The 24864-nt window shown below is 44.5% G+C and overlaps 1 protein-coding gene across 1 annotated transcript in view; it reads right to left on the bottom strand.

The window, feature by feature from the left end:
- MMP24 (matrix metallopeptidase 24) overlaps positions 1–24864 on the bottom strand; it is a 458389-nt gene that overhangs the window by 135443 nt on the left and 298082 nt on the right. Inside the window, exon 4 of the mRNA XM_085619071.1 lies at positions 22420–22724. Coding sequence (XP_085475197.1) covers positions 22420–22724 — 305 coding nt within the window. The remainder of the gene's footprint in view (positions 1–22419; positions 22725–24864) is intronic.

Below are 24864 nucleotides of genomic sequence, written 5' to 3'. Positions count from 1 at the left end.
GAGCCTGGGCAGCGCAAGCGGTGCTCCGCGAGGCATGCAGTATTTGAGTATAGACTTGAAGCCCCGCTCTCTCTCTGCCCATATTTGTCATTGGCTTGTGTCAATGTCCCTCGTAAATGCAGGCCTCTGATTTGTTAATAGGCTTGTTAGTCCCTCCTTGTCTTCATTTGTAACCTCCTATGAGGACTGGCCCTTTTACTTCTGTTGTTACTCGCTATGTCTTATATAGTCTGTAAGCACTATTTTCTTTAACAAGTTTCCCCTAGTGCAGGCACAACATGCGTTCCTGCAACATTCAGCGCGTCATGCACGCTTTCACTTTCCAAGCACCCCGGGACAATGGCGGCCGCCTATTTGAGATAAAATAGATCTCGCATTTACAAGAGTTTGAGCTATTGGCATTGTAAATGACAATGACGTTTATTTATGTGTTAATTGTCAAAACAGATAAATAAAAGGCATTGTCACTTACAATGCCAATAGCCTAAACTCTCATAAATGCAAGACCTATTGCATTTCAAATGCTTGTTAAGTGCCTGTAGTGGGTAAAGTGAATTCATTTAGCCCGATATTTCTCTGACTTAGTGCTGGATTTCCAAATCATACATATTGAAACAGTGAGCAGGCTTTACCATTTTCTGTTTCTAAGCAGTGCCGTCTAAAATAATGGAGTAACTTAGAGTAATATTGGGTTAAATGATTAACTTTTCCTATTAGGGAGTGTAAAACAGGTTCTCAGCTTTATATGAAGCTCATTATGATACGGTCCGTGAAGGGGCTTAGTAGATAGAAATTCCAGGAGGGGTGGAGGGAATGAAGCATGTCCAACATGAAAGGTAATATGGTAAGGATGAATATTAGTTATATAAGGGGAGAGATATGGATGAAGCAGACTGGATGTGTCTTCACTCTCTCGTCCCATGGTGGCAGGACAACTCATATTTATATTCATTAGTCCAAATGATTAAATGGAAGCAGATCAAAACTACAACTCCCAGACTGCATCAGAATCTCAGCTCTGGAAGCATGGTGTCCTGTCGGTTTGGAATGAGGTGCTAATGGTGATAGCTGCAAAAGAAGATCAAATGGAGGTGTTACTCCCTACTGTTGGAAAATGGGTTTCTGTTTGAAGGGATTGAAACACTACTCAAGCAGCAACCACAATCTGCATCAGGGTGAAACATAAGAAAACCCCAAATTAACCTGTGCTTAACCCTTTGGTAGATTGACGCAAAGCAGTCAGGCTTAATTTAGAGCCAATGTATGAGGTATTTATGCAGGACTTCAAACAGTAATAAAATGAAAACACAACACAAGAAAAACACATTGATTTAGTAAAATATTATTAAAATACTATTTGAGATTCACGACAGAAATCACATCAGTAGAAACAGAGATATTGAATTTCAAATTTTTAAGTAAAAATACTGCCTAGAAGCACAGAGCTCCAACTGTGGTTAGCTGGTCGCAATGGACCAGGACAAAGCCACAAGTTCAGTCTGACCGCAATGGAGCTGCACTGGATATGGGAACCAAGTTAGGCTCTCTGAACAAAATACGTTAAATCTAGGTTGCTGAGCTTAGCAAGATCCAGCATCAAAGATGCATCATGCAGCGACGCTCCGAGTAGCTGCAGGGCTGCGATGGAAGTCCTGCCTTGTTGTCGAGGATGTCATTGATGAGGCGCTTGTGATATGAAATCCTGCATCAAAAATGCATTGCGCACCTGCGGTTCAGAAAAAGCTGTGGGGCTGCGATGCAGTTTTCTGTGTCGCCATTGAGGATGGCGTGCATGAGAGGCTTGTAATGTGAAGGCCAACGATGAGCGGTGATTCAGAGGAGACTGCGGGCTGCAATGCGAGGTTCGGTGTGGGAAATGCACCACTATGTGGATGTTCCGAAGCAGGGCTGGGGGAGTTGCCTCACCAAGCATTCGTTCCGACCACAGTTCCAAAGCTGGGCTGGCAGAGCACCTTCAGGCTCACTTCCAATGGCCCAGGGCTGGGGTGACACCACTAGGGTGGTAGGACTCACAGCAGACACCCAGGTTTCTGGGTTCAAGGTTGTAGGACCCTTCACTGTTCCTTACGCTCTGATCAAAAGACCAGACAATTAGCACTTGAAGTCACTCTGGTGGTCCTGGGTTCAAGATGCAGCTCCAGCCTTTCTCACTCAGGCAGCAGGGAAACCGAGTAGTGGTCCTTCTAGCATTAGCAGTCCGTATGAGACTTCCACAGGTCCAGAGGTGTACTAAAGAGTTGGGTCTGTGGGCCCATTATTTATACCTAGTTCCCACTTTGATGTAGAAGGTCCTGGAGGTTTCCACCGCCAGAAGTGTTTGGAATTTCCTGCCTCCCTGCCCTGGCCACAGCTTGCCTGGGGTTACAAATGACTAGAACTAAACCTTTTGTGAGCATTTGTGATGTGAAAGTGTGGTAGGTGACAGCTCTTCCACCTCATCAAGTCAGAGATAGCCCATGCTGCCAATACCTATTCCGCTTTGTCTCACTGTCTGGGAGCAATACACAAAGACCAACTGTCAGCTACACGTAGTCATGTGACTAGGGTTACAGGCCGCAGGCACCAAATGGTTGGGACAAGAAAATGCCAACCTTCTAAAAGTGGCATTTACAGAATTGTGACTTAAGATTCAACTTTACCATTAAAGAGGGTTTTAAATTACAGTACTTTAGACATCAAATGTGATATTCTTACTTGCTCCCAATTGAAAGATGGCACTTATTAAATGTAATAAGACAACCCAATGTTATCTTATGGGAGAGGTAGGCCTTGCAGTAATGAAACCAATTTATGAGTATTTCATGACCAGGATATGTAAAACATAAAAGTACTTGTCCAATTTTTTATATACACTACACCCTGCGCTCTGGATGGTGTAGGGCCTACCTTAGAGGTGACATATGAGTTAAAAAGAAACGTTTAGGCCTGGCAAAAGGTGTATTTTGCCAGGTCGAAATGGTAGTTTAGACTGCACACACAGGCTGCAATGGCAGGTCTGAAACATGTTCAAAAGGGCTATTTAAGTGGGTAGCACAATCAGTGCTGCAGTCTTACTAATAGCATTTAATGTACAGGCCCTGGGCACATGTAGTACCACTTCATTAGGGACTTACAAGTACATAAAACATGCCAATTGGGTGTAAGCCAGTTCTACCATGTTTAAAGGAGAAAGCACAAGTGCTTAAGCATGGAACATCACAGAAAGAATTTTAAAAGGATTAATGTTATTTTATACTGATACATGGGTAAGAGGGAAACTTGGGGACGGCTCAAGAGTCTCAAGAACATTATACACAAATAAGGGCCTGAAGCAGGGATGTGTGTTGGGCCCACATGTATTAAATCTCTTTTTATCCAACCTATCAGTAAAACTTAATACAATCAACTCCCATTCCCCGCATCTTGGCACTTTAGCCCTTTCGCAACTTGCTTACACCGACAACATCGTCTTACTCAGTTTAAGCAAGATTGATCTAACCAGCTTAATAACTGAACTTGTAGAATTTCTAACAGCAAATAAGTTAGAAATCAACATAACAAAAACAAAAACTATGCTTATAAGTAATCGCCCAGCCCATCCGTATAACATCTGGCTAGAAGGAAAACCAATCCTCTGGAAAACGTGTCTTGCTATAAATAGCTGGGATTTTACATTGATAATAAACAAACTTATCATGAACAGAAGAACTACATGGCTCAACGGGCAAGCGCATTCACTTTTGCTTACAAGTCATTGGCAAAGAAACTGGAGGGCCCATCATTCCGACCACTAATCTTGGTAATAACAGCCAAAACACTTCCAAAAATTTAACATATGCAAGCGCAGCCCTTCATGGAAAAGACTCAACTCTTCTTAATAACTTAACAACTAGCATTTTTTAAATGTTTTTCAACTCCCCCAAATCGCATCATCAGCACAAATGCGCCTGGAATTCGACCTAATTAACAACTCTAATCATCAATAAAAGTTTGGTTTCGCATAAAACAAAACATGGAGAACTCTAGCCTTAACGAGGCACTCTGATTAGAACTTGAGAAACGGAACAAATCACCATACACTGACTTTTTCCACAATGCACTTAAATCCGCTTGCACATTGGGCCTTTTGAATAAAAACCTGCCCTTTTCAACATTTAAGTTAGCACTAAACAAAGCCGCAAAACTTAATTCTCTACAACTGGACAAAAGTATTTTTAGCCAAAGATCCCATTTCCGGACAGTACTCAACAACTATAAAGTCCTCAAAGCGGCAGCTTACCTAGATCTAACTTTTTCGGTGCACTCAACAAACAGTTAATGGCTTTCCATTTTGGAAAAAAACCCTCACTTTCAGACACTCCAAGATGGAAAAACCCTTGCTTAAAAATGTGTCGCCTGTGGAGCAGTCAAAAGAAGATATTATCCACCTGATATGTATCTGTCAGAAACTTCATCCAGCACGTGTTAGTTTATTAAGCAAATTCCTGGATAGAGGAATACGATTCGGCAGGTCTGCTATTATTAAAGGGCTTGATCCAACTGACCCTCTGATTAACTGCAAACTGGTCAAGATCCTTCACATACACTATCAGGCTGTGAAGTTTAAGCCCCAACGCGAGGGTCCAATCACTGAAGGAACCACGCCTGCAGTAACTGATCTGCTCGATTGCCATCTCAAGGGCCGAACTGTGAGCCTACTGCTACACTCACCAGGCAGGAAACAAACACGACCCGCACAGGGTTAATGATTGTTTAAACCCAGTAATATAAGAGACTTAGAGACTCCAATATGTAATTTACAATCTATTTGTGCTGAAAATAGAGCGAACAAGTTTGCCACCTGTTAATTCATGGTTTTATACTTGCCTGTCCCAAACGAAATATTGGTCTTACGTGTTTTAGACACCACTTTACAGGATTTTAGAGATTATTTCTTGACAACTGAAGATTTTTTTATAACTGTGAGATATTACATAGTGATATATTGGGTTGATGAATTGATTTTAAATGTCTGTTTTTAATCACAGTTGACAAACGCAGTAACATTGTTATGGTTTTAATTAACTAAACAATAAACTTTACTTACTTACTTAACCCCTTGAGTGCCCCGCCCTTTCCCCGCCCTGTGCCGGCCTTTTCATTAGCGGGCGGGGTTCATGACGAGATAGTCTCGTCATGGGCACAGCGCAACCGCGGCCCATGACGAGACCATCTCGTCATGGGCACTCAAGAGGTTAAACTGGTTAGCAGTGGTAAAATGTGCAGAGTTTTAAAAGCCAACACAAACTGGTTCAGAAAACACAAGGGTTAAGGAAAAATGTCAGGGGATGACCCTTCAAAAATGGCCAAATTCCACACTTAGTTACCTTGTAAATACTAAGATAAGTTCAGAATGATAGGGGGAGAATGATGAGTAAAAGGTGAGCAAGTACCCTTTCATTACTACATTACATTGGATCGAGGGACTTTCGGAGATTGGAAAATGTCAGCAGGTGTCACTCTATTGTCTGTGTAATTTATCTAGCAATCTGCATCTAGGGATATGCTGCTTTTCTAATCATCTCTATCCATCTTATTAAACCTTAATATTCTGATTATGCTTCTCACAGTGCATCTACGGGTGAGTAAAATTATAACTTTGACTGCAAAGATGAGCATAGTACACAATTTGTGAACTTCACAACGTTTGTGTACTTTAGCAACTTTCACCTATGTGCAAAGTTTTCCTGTCATAATTGTTTTTTGGGGGGGATGAATAATTGTTATCAAATAGGTTGATTTTAATGTTTTTTCTCCCACAAAACATCCTTTTAGCACATTTTTCACCCACTCTTAATAAACCTACACAACCGAGTAGAACTTCATGAAGTTGAAAAAAATCACAATTTTGGAGAAGGCAGTGTATCCCTAAGAACATTTCAGTGTTTTGTCCTCAGTCTCGACACAGAGTTCAACTAATTTTAAGGCTATTTTATATGGCAAGTCAATGAACCCTTTTCTGTTGGTGAAATTACACATCTCACCTTTGTATTTCTAATGCTGTTTGAGATTCCTGTGCCTCCTGTTTGGCTTTATTCATACTTAGCTACCAACTCTGAGATCGCTTGCACCATACACTCCTGTTCACACTCTTGTTACATTCACTGGCCTGTCCCTATCCATGCTCTTACTGTCTAAGACGGAATGCTGTAAAGACCGGTCTGGTTCTTTCTTAATTGCCTGAGAAAAGAGTGACTCCTCTCAGTAGTGAACATTTCAGTGATAAGTCTGAATTTCAAACAATTCTTTAGTGACCCTCAAAAGATATCTTAAGTGCTTTAAAAGCCTCTTCAGCTTGATAATCCAAGTAGAAACTCTCATATTTTGATTTTTCCTTTTTAAACAAAAGTAACATCACTTGTTATTTCTTCAATATTCTTAACGAATAGATGAACAATTTGCAAATTCCAGGACATTCTGAGTTGCTATGACATTAGAAAGGAAAGGTTATTCCAACATTTCCAATACCTTATTTGGATGTATAGAAAGACCAGAGGAATTCGATCTGAATCCAAGATACCTCATTCCTTCTCAAATGCACACTTCTCAGGTATACAAAACATGTGGTGTTCCTGAAATTCTGATAGCACCATGTTCTTGATGTTTTTTCAGGGTGTTAGCAAACACCAGGATGTAATCCAAATAATTGAATACAAACTGATCTGTTGATGATTTTATGAATGTTTTTTATGTTGTGTATTCTTTTATGGTTTTTATTAACTGAATAAAGATTGATTGACTGTCTGACTGACTGAATACAAACTGATATTAAATAGAAGATATTATAGAATCCATAAAATAGTAATAAATGGCTGGAGCATTGTACAACCCAAATGGCACAACATGAAATGACAAATTCCCAAATAGAGTTCCAAAAGGCATCTTCCTCTCTTCACCCTCTTTTAAAAGCAAAATTGATAAGTAGCTAACAAAACAAGCTTAGTGAAGAATCCCGACTAATGGGCAACACTAGTACAATCTTTATTAGAAGCCATTGATATTGATCCTTAATCCTAATTTGATTTAAATCCCTTTACTCAGTACAATGATAAAGGATCTCATCTTTCTTGGGTACAAAAAACAAAAGATGCAACAGCTGGTAAAGAAGATAGTAGAAATAACCAATTTTGATAATTCACCTGCAACTAACCCTTCACCATCTCCTTCTCTTTTACCATTAAGCAATACAAATGTTCTAAGGGAACAATAATCTAAAGTTCAGTTGAAATGGTGCAATCATATTCCCCATTAGGAGGAAGTGAGGTGACCTCAGGCTTAGCACAAGCATGGTATTGCCGAGCAATGAAGAAAGTTTAGTTGCAATAAAAGTTACGATGGATCTTCTCACCATTAAGTGGCAATGACTTCCAGAAGCACAACAATGATTATGACAAAACTTTGATGAAAAGATATTGCTCTGGAACACCAATAGTCAAATGCATTATACCTCTTTAGCCAAGCAATACCAAAAGTGATTTGTAAGATCGATGAGGTTTCCTGTATTGCCCCAAAAAACTCAATAGAGAACCATCTACTGTTCAAATAACTTAAGGGTCTTCTTTACTCTTTTTTGGAGTATTCTGCAAGCACTACTGTCTAGAAATGCCGAAACATTAATGACTTTTCAGTCTTCTCTTCTTAAAACAATGTGTAAAAGGAATAGGTATTTATCAGTGTTATTTATGTATAAATAATCAAATATAAGCAAACGCACTACTTTATCTTATCTTTATCTTATCTTTAGCCGATTGGACTCTTTCTAAATCCTTTGAAGGCTATTTTGCACGAGTTTGAATTATATGTTCAGCATTAACACAATCTAAACATAAACCTTGCTTTTGAATCTATTCCTTTTGACTCTCAGTTAAAGGCCCCTTCTTGACTCCATTTACATAGGTTCATCTAGAGGCAAAATACTCGCTGGAACCTTCCGCTGGCCATACAAGGTAACTCTGGATGAATTAGAAACAATACTTGGGACTTCATCCTTTCTTTTCATCTCTCTTGTAATCTGTATTCAATTAACAAAAACTTGATCATAAGGCCAAAAAAAGAAGCAGAACATTGGAAACGTTCTAACTCATCCCTAATCTCCTCTTTCAACTCTGTTTGAAAGGAAGTCATTTGAGTTCGTCCTGTCTAAGTAGTGTGGCTGACGAATGAGTCACATAAGGCAATACATTCTTTCCACTTAGCTGAAGATCACAAAAAGGCTTCGTCAGCAGAATACCACAGGTCAGGATGTTTATACATCTACTTAAAGCAAGTAGAAAAGCATCATATTTTTCCAAATCGAAGTTTGTTACCGGAGGGGTAGCCCAAGACAAAGCATGTCCTAACCTTATACCATATTGATCAGACCATGCAGGGCAAAAAGCAAAGTGCAAAGTCAGAGAGTTCAGAAATGTTCTTTACAGGATCCCCAGAGGAATGTGGGGCACAAGAAGGGACTGCTGGAAGACCCGGATCGGAATGGCCGCCTAGCTTCCTAGCTCTGTGAGCCCTATCCCTCCCCCGTATATCCTGCATCCAGATCCGCATTCCCCAAAGTGAGGGGACACGCCGGACCGAAAGAGGGGGCTGCCCGACTGACTCCCGTTGCCATTGCTGCCCTGCTTCGGAAGTTCTGGGTCCCGACAGTGGTGGGCCTAGTCCGGGCCGGAAGCCGGGGACTCTATTTCCGATGCATGCCGCTGAGGGTACGCTGAGGTGCGGTCCGCTCTCTCAGTGAACTTTGGACACAGCCTCCCGGTGCACAGCAATCCATTCGGAGGCGGTTTGGCGATACCCTCCAGGGGAAGTCTGACCTGTCGGCAGCCCAAGAAAACGCAGCGGTGACTGACCGGGGCTGGCGCGCAGCGCCTCATATGGAGATCGCGCCCAGGGTTTAATCAACGGCACACGACGTAGGGGGTGATCATGTGGGCTGCGCCTGAGTGCACTAGCGCCCCCTCCCCCCCACGAATTGGACTTGTGGTGAAGGTTCAGTGGCCTCTGTGGGGGCCCATTGTACATGGGTGAAACTGTCAACTGCCACACACCGCGCCGCGCCGCGCCGCACTTAGGAGATGGGCTTCAGGAGGGGGTGAAGAAACTGAAAATCTGTGACCATGCACCTCAAGTGGTGAGGCTGGAAGAGACCTTGATGCCCTAGCCCTGCTCCGACTCATGCTGCTCCAGCGCTGGTGTGGGTGCTGCTGGACATGTTAGGTGGTGTTGGACGTGCCAGGGGCTACTTACATGGGTCACCATCAGCTCGCTAGCTGGACCATCTGAGATAGAGCTGGAACCACGACGCTGAACTACATTGCTGCCAGATCACAGTCCTAATAGACAGAAGAAGTTTGTCTAGGCGAACACGTAGTGTGAGCCCCAGATCAGGTACAGGTCCACGCAGACGGCCGATCGCAATGGCGGCGGAAAAGGGCAAAGCTGCTGGGGCGAAGGGCCTGAAATCGATACAATCAAACAGGCTTGACCGCTACACCCTCCCCAAGGAGACACTTCACAGCCGGCAGTCTGGGGGTGGCACGGTTGCTGACCCAGGTGGGAAGGAACAAGAACTGTCCCTAAAGGGTGTCATGAAGGCAGTTACTACTGGCCAATCCGCCCTGGAGCATAAAATGGACACCATCGCGATTGAGGTCAACCTAATCAGAGCAAACCTCACCAAGCTCAATGAAAAAGTCAAGCAGGTAGAGCTCACCACCTCCAGCTTGGTGGGCGACGTCATGCAGCTCCAGGGCGATACAAGACCTGCATACGTTTCGAAAAGCCACTGAGCTCAAGCCAGACGATTATGAGGGACGCCTGCACCGCAACAATCTGCGCATTCTTGGTGTTTCGGAGAACGCAGAAGGGCAGGCCCCTGACCTTTTCGTAGAGGACCTTATCTTGCAACACCTGAAACCCAAAGGCCTCAGTAAATTCTTTGTTATTGAAAGGGCGAACAGGGTCCCAGGTGGACGGCCCAAGCAGGGAGCCCCCCCACTCCCGATGCTGGCGAGAATGCTAACCTTCAGAGACAGAGACGTTATCCTCCAAAGCGCCAGACAGGAACCCACCATTCGCTTAGAAAATGCTGACATTTCCTTTTTACCGGATTTCACGCAGCGTGTGCAGCGGCGATCCTTCACCGCCGTGAAACAAAAGTTACGAGAAAAGGGACTGAAGTATTCTATGCTGTTCCTTGCACGTCTTCGAGTTGAGGCAGATGGGAAAGCTTGGTTCTTCGAGCAACTGGATGAAGCGGCGGACTGGCTTGAATATCGTATGGTGCAGGCCTCACCTAGACGTGGTGCTGAGGGCGATACGACCCCTCGGACACTCAACAGATAAGACTAACTTGACTGACTGTCCACCACACGGTGGGCATATTGCTGAGTCTAGCTGGGACAGGTAATGGGCCGCAAGGCGGCAAGGCTCCAGGGAAACGCCTCCTCCGCCTGATTTGAGCCATTGGCGTGTGCCCCACAACAGGGGATTTATTAGTTTGCTTCACAAAGGGAGGGATAGGTATACGAGCTTCCACGTCCTTCCTTTTCTACTAGTTCTATTTCAGGGCGACTCTGCAAGTTGCTATGGGCAGTTTTAAGCCCAGAGTGCAGGGCAGTGGGGAGGGGGGTAGTTGGATGGGAGAGGGGGGAGGTCGGGGGAGTTGGGGGGTTGGGTTCTTTGCATTGCACAGTTTCTACGTCTGGTTCTTATTTCGCTACCATCACAGAGGCACTTGCATATGGTTATATAATCTACGTGCACCATGGGGGACCAACAGGTTAAAATCTTACTCTGGAATGTCAACGGGCTGGGAGATAAAATTAAGCGTAGCGTGGTTCTCCAGTTCATCAAAAGGCAGGCCCCAGATGTTGTTCTCGTACAGGAGACACATCTGGTCAGGAATATCTGTAAGGCAATGCACAGGGGAGGATAATAAATGGTTGCCCACTCTGGTTTCACACCCGGCTCCAGAGGTGCTGGTATTGCGATCAGGAATTCACTTCCCTTGAATGTAGACTCTACATGGATAGACGATAGGGGGAGATACGTTGGTGTATCAGGCACATGGGAGGGACACGTACTCACACTAATGTCTGTTTATGCTCCCCCGGGACTGCAGGGTGCCACCTTCGCTGACCTGGGTGCGGTCCTGCTCGCTGTGCCGGAAGGACTTCTGGTCATCGGCAGTGATTTTAACACAGTAGTCTTGGGCACACTTGATCGCTATCCCCCCAGAGAGGTCAGCCCTTCGGCCTGCTGGTTGCCCGACTTTCTGGTTGCCCGACTTTCTTGACACCATGGGTTTAGTGGACGGCTGGAGAGTGCTTCACCCGGAACAGATACAACACACCTTCCACTCAGGCGCACATCACAGTCTTTCCCGCCGGGACTACTGCTTAGTTCCGGCAGCACAAGCCACACATATACACGAGATCAGACACCTAGCAAGAGGTATCTCAGACCACTCTCCGGTGTGGATACACATGGTGCTTAATCGGGTAGCGGTTGGCAGATTGGCTCCTATCAACCCCTGGTACTTTAGAGATCCGACACTCCACAAGAACATGCTCAAAGACATAGACGACTATTTCTCTGAGAGTGTAGGGTCCGTATCCTTATCTCAGAACCTGTGGGAAGCATTCAAGACCGTAGTCCAAGGTCAGGCTCTGTCCTTAATTGCTGGGGCAAAGAAAGAAAAACAAAAAGAGGTCCTCGCCCTGGAGGCTGAAGTCTATCGCGTAGAGGGAGACTTAGAAATAGGTGTCACACCAGAGAAGCTTCATCTCCTGAGTTTGAAACAGCATGACTACAGAGCCCTAGTCACAGACAAGGCCAAACTCCTGGGCAGGGAGCGACAGGGTAGAATCTATGACTTGGGCGACAAAACAGGGAAGCTCATAGTGTGGCTAGATAAAAAGATTAGGCAAGTAGGTTAGTCCCGGAGCTCATAGCTGAGGGGGGTGCCTCACTCACTGAGCCGCAAGAAAAAGTGGACAGAATTGCTTCCCATTTTCAGACAGTATAGTCAACGGTGACCTCATATACCGAGGAAGACTCGCAGGGCCTTCTTCGAGACATTCAGCTCCCCCGTCTCTCTCCTGAGGACTGCGACTTTATGGACAGTGACTTGACCGTAGATGAAATTGCACAGGCTATTCGTGCATTAAAACCTGGCAAGGCCCTTGGCCCAAACGGTATCCCTATTGAATTGTACAAACTGCGGCCTGACACACTTGCACCACACTTAAAGTTGATGTTTGAGGAATCTAGAGACCTTGGGGCACTACCGAGGGAGCAGAGAACAGCAACCATCGTCGCCATATATAAGGATGGCAAACCTAGGACAGACTGCACTTCCTACAGGCCAATCTCCCTTCTTAACGCTGAACCCAAAATATTGGCCAAGATCCTGGCTACTCATTTGATCAAAGTAATCACTAATTTAGTACACCCGGATCAATCGGGCTTCATGCCCCATAGAAACACGGCCTTAAACTCACGTAGAATCCACGGTGTGCTAGGTAGAGCATCAACCATACAGGAGTCTGCTGTGATAGCGTCTTTACACGCGACCATGGCGTTACATACGGTTGAATGGCCCTACCTCTGGGCGGTTCTTTCTAAATTTGGCTTTGGCTCTAAATACATACAATGGGTGTGTCTCCTGTACCCGGAACCCTTGGCCCAGGTCGTGGTCAATAACAAACTGTCAGACACATTCCCGCTTAGTCGTGGAACCCGCCAGGGGTGTTCACTTTCACCTCTCCTTTTCGCCCTTGCTCTGGAGCCCCTAGCAGCCTGGATCTGCCAAGAACGTATGATATGAGGGTTAAGATGGTCACCGGATTAGGAGGACCGCATTTCCATCTATGCGGACGATATTTTGTTGTATCTGGCTTCCCCGAAGAAATCCCTCATTGTAATGCTAGACATTTTGGCAGTGTTCGGCAGATTCTCTGGTTTCACAGTCAGTTGGGGTAAATCTGTACTGTTTGCCCTTAGAGGGGACCCTCCAATCCTACCGAGAAACTGTCCGATCCAGATTAACACAGTTGACTTCAAATATTTAGGTATTTTTGTTTCACTCGATCCACTATCCCGCTATGTCCAAAACCTTCTTCCCCCCCATATGCAAACTCAAAATTGATATTGCATGATGGAAATCGCTTCCCCTCTCCCTGTTGGGCAGGGTGGCCCTGTTTAAAATGATGTCTCTGCCCAGATTTGTCTACACATTGCAAAATGACATGGGCCCGGTTCCTGCATAATAATTCAGGGAATTGGAAGGCCTTCAGAGAGAGCTGCTCTGGGATGGCAGACCGTGCATCACCTTACATAAACTGACTTTGAACTGGTGTGATGGGGGAATTGGCCTCCCAGACATCACAAAGTATTACTGGGCGGCGCATTTGCGGCTGTCAACCATAGTACCTACAGAAGAGGTGATGACCCCGGGTATGCCATGGATAAATGGCTTCTCTCCGGTGGCAAGTTCAGCGGAGCACTCTATGCGCACCCCAGAAAATTCACGCTGACAGGCCCCACTAGTCACACGGTCCTGCTTTGGCATGATGCCAACAATTCTTTTGGGTGGGGACGTAGGTTGACGTTGGCAACCCCGCTCTGGGATGCGGAACACCTGGGCAGTCTATGGCGGTCCAAGGGCTTTGATAAGTGGGACCTTATTGGCATCTCCCAAGTCAAAGATGTCTGGGGACCGGGGGGAATCAGGTCCTTCAACACGCTACAGGTCGAATACGACCTGGCCAGCACAGAATATTTCAGATACGCGCAAGTTCTGCACTCGCTCCGCTCACACCTACCCAAAGGGGTTACCCCTCCTGAAGCCTCCCCTTTAGAGGATAGAATCTTGGACGGTCACCTACCAGAAAAAACAATTTCCTTAATTTACAAAAAGCTGATAAATAACATTGCGGATCCCCTGCAGGCACTAAGGGAGCGGTGGGTTGGAGATGGGATCAAAATGGACGACGAAGACTGGCGAGAGGCAGTGTCCTCCCCCAAAGTAGTCGCCATACCGGCGCGCCACAGACTTGTGCAACTAAAAATACTGCATTGTATATACATCACTGGGCCGCGACTGATTCAAATGGGGAGGGTAGACAGTGGGGAGTGCAGAAGGGGATGTGGAGAACTGGGAACCTTCTTGCATATATTATGGGTATGTCGACACATTAGCTCCTTCTGGCAAGAGGTACATGATTCAATGTCTACTGTATTACATACCCGGCTGACGCCAGAGGCTAGACATATGGGAGCCCACAGACCTTAACAACTACCTGACACAATGGGCTAATCTGGGATTGATGATAGCCAAGAGAAACATTGCGCAATTATGGGGAGCTACTAAACCACCCTCGTTGGAGGTCTGGACGCGGGACCTCGTTTGGTGTATGTTTAGGGAGAAGACGGTCTATGTTGCCAGGGGTTGCCCCTGAAAATGGGCTTGTATCTGGGGCCATTAGAATAGCTATTGTGGTGAAATTTGTATACCGCCAGTCGGTTTTGACATACAGGTCCCCCTTTCCCCGTGATGTTCCTTTCCTATATGCAGCTGTAATCCTGGTCCCCCCTATGGTTTCCAAATGTAATTTGATTGTGTTTACTGTTTTCATTATCTGTGCTGATGCCTTTTTTTCTTTTCTTTTCAATAAAAAGATGTATATAAAAAAAAAGAATGGACTACTGTGTGTCTGAAGACCCAAAAATGAAGATCCTTTAGCACAAAATTCTCAAGCCTTAACTGTTTAACTCTTGTGCTTGATCCTGAGAAGGATCCATGGCGAGAGAGGATCTAGGAGTTGTCTACCGCACAATATTTCAAGGACTGTATGCAGTGAAGGTCCGTTCAGTTTCCTTATTGTTTGCCCATAAATGGACAGCTCTTCCCATTAACCACTGTACTACTCTGCACTGTATAACATTTGTGAAAAGTGTCAAGTGTCTCATTAAGAGGACCCCAGTTCAAAGGAAAAATACAAAAGTACAAAACATTTTTTGCATTCCGGTAATGCTTGAATGGAGATGCAGAATTATGTTGCTATAGATAAGCCAGACACAAAACTACCCCCGACATCAGGAAGAGAAAGCAGCCAAGCTAGGGAATTCACAAGAAGAGCCCTAATGGAATTTAGCTGCAAGAAAAAATATCAGGGACAGAAATGGAGAACCAGTGGGTAATTAACTCAATGAAAATAGGGAATGAATTTACTGTAAAGCACCTTCTTCACATGATTGTCTCCTGTATGTATGATTCAAACAGGAAATTACATCACAGGAAGGACTTACAGTTCATCTTGCATTGGAAACCTCCAGTGAAGTTTGATGGACAATCCTCCATCTTGGGAAGGATAGTTCATAGGCTTGACCCCACCTCTTTCCTTACCATCATGATGTTGGTTGAACATGCAAAGAAGACTATGTTTGACCTATTTTGCCCACTGCCAGACACCGCAGCTCCAATTCCATCTAAACTGACTGTAGATCACCTCTCTGGTCAATCGTGATGACAAACCACAGCTCCACTTCCATCTAAACTGAGTGTATAGCACCTCTCTGGGCAATCGTGACGACAAACCCATCAGTGCGGTCAGACCGTGTGGATGCCCAGCCATGTGCTGGCTTCGTCATCCAGCAACTTCCATTCTGCGTATGTGGACATCCTCCGGCAAGCCATCAGCACAGATGTGACAATGACCAAGTATATATTATTTTAACTCCATTTGTTTGCCCCATAATAACTCACATCTATGCTAAGTCACTCAGTGTATACTCACAAAATATAAATCAAAACTTGTCATTATTCCACAGATGAAACAAAAATATCAGGCTTAAAAATATATACTTCGTGGCATTTTAAGTGCTGGGTGCATTGTCCTATTTTTTGTCATAATCTGATCAAGGATTCAATGAGGACTAAGTCCCTCCTTTTAACAGGGATGGCTTTTATTTCCTACTTTTATTGGTAAGTTTCCTTTAATTTCCATGATATATTTCTTTGTTTAGTCCAGTTGACTATTTCAGAACACTGTGGCAGTTATGGATTTCACAATTTTACATGTAAAATACTTAAATACTTTTAGAATATGAATCCACCTCACCAGATGAGGGCAGCAAAAGAAGCAGAACATTAGGTTGGTGCAGCTGGCTGGTAAATGAGGCCATATAGATTCCCTTTGTGGTAAAAGATATATTTTGTTAAAAGACAACTGTGTGTTTGTCATCATCGTAGCTGTATTCAATCATTAAAAAACAATAATGAAAGCAATAAAGACATACCAATATTAAATACATAAATTATATAAAAGCATCAAAAGACACTAGGGCGTGGTCAGGCAAGCTGTCTGGGTGGACGTGATTCAGATCGGCTCTGCCGCCACGTTGCGGTTTTAAGTAGTTAATGAAGCACAACCTGCATGGCCGGCAACAACAGAGGTGACCGCTTGCCCTGGGTTGTGGTCTGAAGGCGATTTCTGCCCCTGATGGTGAGGATGCATGGAGGATGGATGATGATGGAGGGAGACCCCGACGCCAACCAAGACGGCAATGCCAGAGCTTGACTCTGCTAGGAGACGGGCTCCTGGCCCATTCCTGTGGTCCCAGCAATCCCAGCTCTATAACACAAATCCAGAAGGGGAATTGAGCACCCCTGGGGGATGTGACTTATTGGATCCTGCGCTCACCCAGCAGAATTGCCTACGGGGGGAGCAATCTTGCCTGCAGCCCAGGGGGAGTGGCATCCCAATGCCACGGGGGCTGTGAAGTGACGTGTGGGAAGCCCTGACTAGAGCACAAGCGCCTAAGGATGACCGAAGCGGGAGCCTACTGCCGAATTTGTCACTTCCCAAGGTAGGAGACAGCATGGTAGGCAGAGGGCGGTTCGCCTGACTTCAACATGGCGATCCCATGAGGCCGCGGCAGCGGGCAGAGGGGGGATCTGGAGTAGAGCTCCCGGAACATTTCTGTGGATGCAGCTGGGCTTCTTGGGGTCACTCTACAGCGGTATAGCGGGACATTTCCATTGCGATGGCGCTAAAGATTAATATAGCTTTACCCTGTCTGACCCTAACATGGCAAGCGCCGCCGGTAGTGCCTAACCGGGCACAGTGAGAGAAAGGATTGCTTCCTTATATGTGTGACATTTGTTGTGTGAGAAGCCCCTAACTGCATATTTTCACTGGGTGTCTCAGGGTTCATTATCGCAAGTCTCTGTGGAGTTAGTTCGCGCAGTCAGATCCAAAGGGAAGGACTGCTTTCTATGTAAAGGAGACAAGTCTGACCTCTCATGTGCAATGGCGCAACTGGCTGCGCCTATGCCACTGAAAAAGAACTCAAATAGAGTGACCAGTTACTTTACTCCCGCTGAGAAGAGGGCTAGCCAGGGGATACAAGAAAGGACATAGCGCTCACTAAGGAGGACCTGCTGGCCTCTCTGAGAGTTCAAAACTGAACTGCACACTGAACTCAAGATGGGCATGACTGTCTCACTGCATCAGCTTAAAGCAGACCTCACCGACCGCATGACCTCCATCCAACAGGATGTGGATTCCATTGGCTCCAGGTTTCTTGAGGTGGAGACCTCGACAAACGGCTCAACTACACCAGACCCTGACGACGAGTGAGGACTTGGAAAATAGATCCAGAAGAGATAACATTAGAATTTGAGACCTAGAGGAAGGGGCAGAGGGATCTGATCTGGAGGCCCTCACTGAGGGCCTATTCGCAGAGGCGCTGTGGATGCATCAATCAAAAATTAAAATTGAGAGAGCCAACTGCGTGGGTCGCTAGAGACCAGGAGAACAACGCACCCTCGATATCCTTGTCAAGCAACACTCGTTCAAGGTAAATGAAGCTATACTCCGAGCGGCCAGGAAGAAGGACGCTGTCGCCTTTAAGGGCTTCTCTTGCACACTGTATCATGAACTGGTTCAGTCAATCCTGCAACACGGCCAACAGTTAAGGCCAGTGACTGAAAAACTGCGACAAGACCACATCAGATATCGCTGGACTTACCCGTTTGGGCTGGCTTTCGAGTTCAACAATAAATCACACGATGTCACAGATTTGGGGGAGGCCATGAATATCTTGAGACTCCGGCGCCCCGGGTCTGCAGGTGACTGGATCCCCTCCCAGGGGAAAGACACGGAGTTGAGCAAGAGCTTCCAGTGGCCAACCCAGCGCAGAGGTTGGAATGGAAAGAAATGAAGAAAAGGTCAGGCAGCATCCACTACCCTGACATTGACCTGTCAGGCTGTGGACTTGGGAGGGCTATGCCCTGGGACACCAGAGGTCCTGAAGGGGGTAAGAGGTGCTTCAGGATACTAATGCTGCCATTTGGCCGTGGCGGCTGGCCTTGACCAAGAGACTGGCTGACATGCCTTTTTTGTGCCTGAATAGTTACTGTGAGACTTGAGGTTCCACAGCTGTTGATTGGGTTTGTTTTTGGTTTCATAGCTTTAAGGGGTTTTCTCAGGGGATTCAAAGGATGGCTTTTGATATATACTGTGGGAAAGGTGACACGACAACCCATGGTGGTTTGGTGCATGCTGCCGGGATCTGGGAGGGGGGAAGAGGTTTCCTGGAGGGAGAGGTGTACTACTCGGCACGAAGAGTTGGAGGGAGCTGGGAGCAGCATAGGACAAAGCCCGATCTTGTCAATATTGGAAAAAATTATCTTTTTGCAAATGCACCATAAAATGCACAGAAAAAAGTAAAATGCAATAAGGTTTAGGTGGAATACTCATCACATGGGTAAATAATAATTGATGACCAATCAAATAAATAGCAACAAATAATAACAAATCAAAACTTAGGCCCTCATTACAATGGTGGGCGGACTGCCACCGACAGGCCGTCGGTGGCTGTCCACCCACCATCCTGGGCATCAGATCGATCGCTACATTACAATACAGCCAGTTGGACCCCAGAGGTTGGGGGTAGGACCGTCGCCCCTGACAGGATCAAAGATCCCATCGGGATGGCGGTCAGATCCCTAACCCTACAATGGAGGCAGTGCCTGTGCAGGCACTGCCTCAGGTATCAGGATATCCCTTTCCGACTGCCTGTTCAAGGCAGTCCCACCGCCATCGAAAGGCAAATGGAAAGGACTTTGGGGGGCTCAAGCAGGGTCCCCGTAGGTGACTGTTAAGTGGCCCTGGGGGCACATGTAGTGCACCCCCACACATCCATGCATTGTGGTGCCTGGCACGATGCATGGATGTGCACAAAGTGCCTTTTTCTACTGCCGCCTGTGCTGCTGCACTTTTCCTGGGCCGCAGCACAAGTCGGAGTAGAAAAGAACACTTTACAAACGTCTACACAGAGGTTCTATCATAATAGGACAGGTGGGACTTACGACTCCTTTCGGACGGTCACCTGACTGAGACAATGGGGTTGGCAGGCTGGCCGACTGCCATCATAATTAGGGTCATAGTGAGTAGCATCTGGTCCTGAGTGTTGATTACCATGTTCAGATAAGGTTCCACCCTGGTGCAAATCATTTGTTGCGCCGAATTAGAGCGCTTAGCTAATTAAGCAACTTCTCTATCTTCCCTCCTTGACGCTAGATAGTTTTCTTTTAGGCAGCTTTTGTCTTTGGTGGTTAAGGTCCAAATTTTGGAAAAAACTGATGGCCTGCCCAATTTGTTGAGTATTTGTTGGATATATGAAAATCATGTTATATGGGACCCTAGATCACATGACAGACAGTCTTCAATGATCTCTCTGTTGAATGCAGCTTGCGAATTACACCAGACCGAACACCGTAACAGAAGATCTGGATTTCTCAAATCCTCCACATATGGGAGCCCCAGCTCCTCACGGATGGCATAGATGGGGCAACTGGGTAGCATAGGTGGGCCAACTAGCAGGCAATCCTAGAATATGTCTGCAGACCCTGCTTTCCTCTGTCTGCAGGGCGCTTGGGTTCCTATTCCCCAAGGCCCCACAGCCATATAATAGAATAGGTATGCACTTTCTTTTGTCGATCTCTAAGAGCGGGCCAATGGGTTTTCTGCCATCGGAAGATGCAAGTTGCATAAAAACCCAACAGCATTTGAAAATTTCAGGGCTCATTTCCACAAACACAGAACCCATGTTCCTTGCAAATCAAAGTTGACTCCTAAATATGGAAATATGTGTATCCTGGCTATGGATTTACCATGTATGGCCAAGCTGTGGCACTTAAGATTCTTCGGTAGGTCTACATGCCATAACAAAGATCTTAGAGGGGTTTGTTTCAAGATTCAATTTGCCAATAAAATCCGCAAACATTTCCATTAAAGTCTTAAGCCCATTAGCAGTTCTTGCCAATAAAACAGCGCCATTGCATATAACAATATTGACACAGTCTTGTTGTTAACCATGGGCATGTCGCTGCCCTGCTTGATAGAAATGCACAACAAGATTAGTACAGGGGCAAATACATGACCTTGTCTCACCCCCAGGATATACTAATAGGATCTGTGCTCACACCATTTATACCATAACAAACAGAGGCTTCCAGGTCACAGTGAAGAGCATGCAAAAAGGTAACCATACCTTGGTCCACCCCCAGAATATCCCATAATTTGGATCTCACTACACTATCGAAGGCACAAGACAGGTCCATGAAGGACAGGTAGATGGAACCATTCTTTGCAACGGTGTACTTGCTAATCAAATGATGAAGATTGAGACATTGCTCCAGCGTACCAAGACCCTCATGGAATCCAAACTGCACCCTAGAAAGAATGTGATTGCCATTCATCCATCTGGTCAGACTGTTAAGCACCATCCAACTCATAACTGTCACAACTGAGTCCAACAGAGAAACAGGATGGTAGCAACTGGGACTTGCACGATTACCATTCTTTAAGATAGGTACATAATTGCACAATGCCAGATATGGGAGAGTCCAGAAGCACAGGCAGCATTCGCAAACTTAGTAAGTAAGGGAAACCATAATTCTAAATTGGTCTTATAGAGGTCCATGGATACACCATCCGGGCCAGGCACTGTATTTGTAGGGCTAACTGATAAAGCCACAGTAACCCAATTTAAGGGGAGATTATGTCAATAGCTAAAAAGGAGCTCGGTGAATCAGTGTCTATGCTGATACAGTTTGTAGAGTTGTATATTTTTGGGAAGTGATCTACCCATTGATACACTTAAATATTAGTTGCTTGTTACTGACTGAAAAATTATTACCATTGACCACTTGCCAGAACATACTACAGTGCCGTTTTTTGCATGCAGAGATCAGGTCATACCAAATTTTGGCCTGCACTTCCAATTTCCTCTTTCGAAGTGCCTGTTAGTATGTTATACGACAGTCAGCAATCAAATCCGTTTTTAGGTTTACCATGTATTGTCCCTGAGGCATTTGTTAGCTAGTCTGCATATTCAATTGAACCATGGTAGTAGAGTCTAAATGGCTTAGGAAGGGCTTCCTTGATTACAGAGCCCAGTCTAATATAGTCCTGGGTGCCTCTTGGGCACTCCAAAACGCAGGTGAGACAAGCTATTATCAGGGTCTGATGGTTTACACAGAGTTTCCTTATAAGCTCCTCCATATTGACGGAATGCCAGACAAGTCTTCAAACCTGATACTTTGTGAAAAAATTCCTGGGGCCACTCCCCATCCTCAGGGACCTATACAATGGCCCATGAAGGCCCCCTGGCCATTGTCAGGGGTTTGTGATTACTGAATACAGAATATTCAACAGAACCGAGAAAGGTCTGGGTCATTAAATATTGTGAAATAAAAATATAATCAATGGTGGTAGTGTGCCCTCCCCCTGTAAAGGTGACAGCTCCAGACGGATGGGGGTTCACCATTTCCATGGTGTTACAAAGATCAAAACTGGCCACATCGAAATGAAGCTCCCGCCCTCTGTCGTCCAAACCACTGACTGCCCTTTGTATCTAGGTGGGCTCGAGCAAATTGCTCCTCAGGATGCTGTTCCCAAGTTTCTTAATAATGTCGCAAAAAATGATATAAAAATGATTCCCTTTTCTGTCTCTCTATAGTTATGGTTGAGTGCTCTTAAGAACTCAAAAAGTTCAATAAGGTTCGGATTATTTTTGTTAGTAAAATTAGTGTTATAAAAATTGATGATAATAACACAATAGATTCTCTACCAACATAGATAAAAGGCTTGAATCAAACTGCACTTATTAGGGGTAGAATGACTAGTGCAGGACAAGCTTGTCCTGAACCAGGCGGTAAGCCCAGCTTTAGCCCGACCAACTGCAGCAAAGGTAGCAAGGACGGAATAACAGGAAAAACCGTTGAAGAAAACATTGGATGTCTCTCAGGTTTCCGGTGTGTTTGTCATTTCTGTTACTGCAAATTAACATATTGAAATATTTTGAGGGACTTACCATCGTGATTTGAGTTTCCTAGTGTCCATGGTTCATCCGAATCAAAATGAGTGTCGCCTCCAATCCCTGGTCCTGGGAAATATGCATGGGCCAAAAATCCACCTTCTCCATCAAAGGGGGAACTATCTCCATGAAAACCAGATGCAAAAAATATCATGATGTCTGCCTCTTTCCTTTCACTCTTAATCTCATGATAGGGAACTTCTTCAAAAGTCAATGGAGTCACCTTCTGCCAAACATCGAATGCTTGTCGAATAGCTTTCCTTGTGTCAAACTCACCAACCTTGGGGGTAAAATTGTGTATGCTGTGGTAAAGAGAAAACAAAACATAAGACACACGTATTATTTCAGTAACATCGGATTAATCAGACTATATATAGCTCATCATCTACAAAACAACTAAGATCAATTCTCCCAGCATGACACGTTTTCGAGACAGAATGTACAGTGGGATACAGAAAACCATAAATCAAGAACAATATTTATTACTCTTCTGCATATAGGCAAAGGAATTGATATTTAAATGTAGAATAGTTAACTATAACAGCTTTACATCATCCTAAGCTAAATTTGGCTGCTTCCATTTAACTTGACTGGAATAGATGCGAAAACTCAACTGATAACAAAGGTAACCTGGTTGACTAGAAATGTGGGAATTGTGTAACAACATAGTACATATACTTCTAACGATTCCAAAGTACTCAATAGTATTTTGTACTCCAATGTATCCATTACTCAACAGTATACATAATTCTTTCTTTGATTAATTTTTTTTAAATCATCCCAAAATGCATCAAGTGAGAATATTTCATAAACTCCAAAGGAAACAACGATTAGGCAGATATTTTGTAAAATTAGTCTTATGTGGTAAATACAGGGCACCTTTTCTGCCCCGGAAAATTCAGATATTAAAGAAATGTACCTGAATTTAAATAAATGGTTTAAGTGATCATGACTGAGAACAGAACCCTAAAATGTAAAAGCAAGAGAGGTATGCAAAACAAAATTTTACCTTTTTTGTTCACATTTTTAAAAAGAGGCATATTGTTTAATTTTACAAATCAACAAAAGAATCTGGGTAAAAACACAGTTCAATTTGCCTGCCAGAAAATCACTAACTTAAGACCAGCAAAATGTCCGCATATAGTGCTGAGAGTCAGAACAAGTCAAAAAAGAAAAGTTTTTCTCACCCTCATGATCTGCTACTATTTTCCCTCTTATCCAGTTTCTTATTTCCAGGTGGTCTTATTCCCCCTTTTGCCTTTCCTTCCCATGCAAAATGCTGCATTGAATTATTTTATTTTCTCACATCGAGTCTCTCAAATTCACTTTTGTGTTTTCTTTTTAAATAAAATTGTATTATTGTTGTAATTCCTAAAGTTGCAGGAGTTGTAAGAATGTGCTTCCTGGGTTTTCTCTGCTGTCTTAACCCAGGGATTTGATACCACATATGTTTTGTTGTTATATCAGTAGTATCCTACACATGAATCCTCAGAATCGTTAATATTCAGGAACTGGAACCTCAGTAGGCATCTAGAAGACTGACATTGCCAATGAGATATTCTAATATAAGTGGGAAGATTATTCTGTTTTAATCAGTTGCATGCATGATTGGGGTTTATAATCATGCTCACACCGCTTTGCAGAGGTTCTTTTTTATGGTCATCTCACATGTGATCTTCAGTTTCTACATACTGATTGCCTCCAAAATTAGATTAATCAATTTGATGAAAGATGATTTTTCGGTTGTCCCCCAACCTGGTTCAAAGCTCACTTACAATTACTTATGACAAGATTTATCTTTCATTCTGAGTTTGAATTGGAAAAAGCCAGCGAGGAATCTTGTTTTGTGTACTAGTAATCACTGGAGCAAGTTGACAGTGTGTTCCCATTATCAGGAAGCGTAGCCTCCCAAAATGATTCTCCCATGCACACATTCAGCCCTCAGGGTTTGATCACATGTAGTGGTCCAGAACTCTACAATTTGTAGAGTCTCAGTTAAGAGATCTATCTCTGTCTAGAATGCTATTTAAGTGAACAGCAAGAGAACGATAAAGCACATTTCTCTGCATTACCTACTGGGTTTCAGTAGTCTACAAACCGTCTACAAACCCAGACACTCTGCCAATTGCCACCACTGTCCCTTGGAAAGGGGAAGAGTTTGAGAGACTTTCCATCAGGTCGGTGACCTAGCAGTGCGGCATGAGAAATGTTCTCATTACTATGCACACGGTATGGTGGAAAACACAACGATCTACTTACAATCTGGACAGCCCAGAGAATATAGTATACTGGTGGTTTCCAAAGTGAGAGAGGGGGACTAATTTTGGGAGGGATGGTCAAGTCAACGATGTGAGGCTCTAGCCAGAATACTGCTGTCTGGTCCACATTAAAAGGTACTCTCAAAACGTATACATCCCAACTCACAAACACATTTTCTATTGT

Source organism: Triturus cristatus, chromosome 7, assembly GCF_964204655.1.
Source record: "Triturus cristatus chromosome 7, aTriCri1.1, whole genome shotgun sequence".
NCBI lineage: Eukaryota > Metazoa > Chordata > Amphibia > Caudata > Salamandridae > Triturus > Triturus cristatus.
This window is presented reverse-complemented; position numbering and strand designations above follow the sequence as displayed.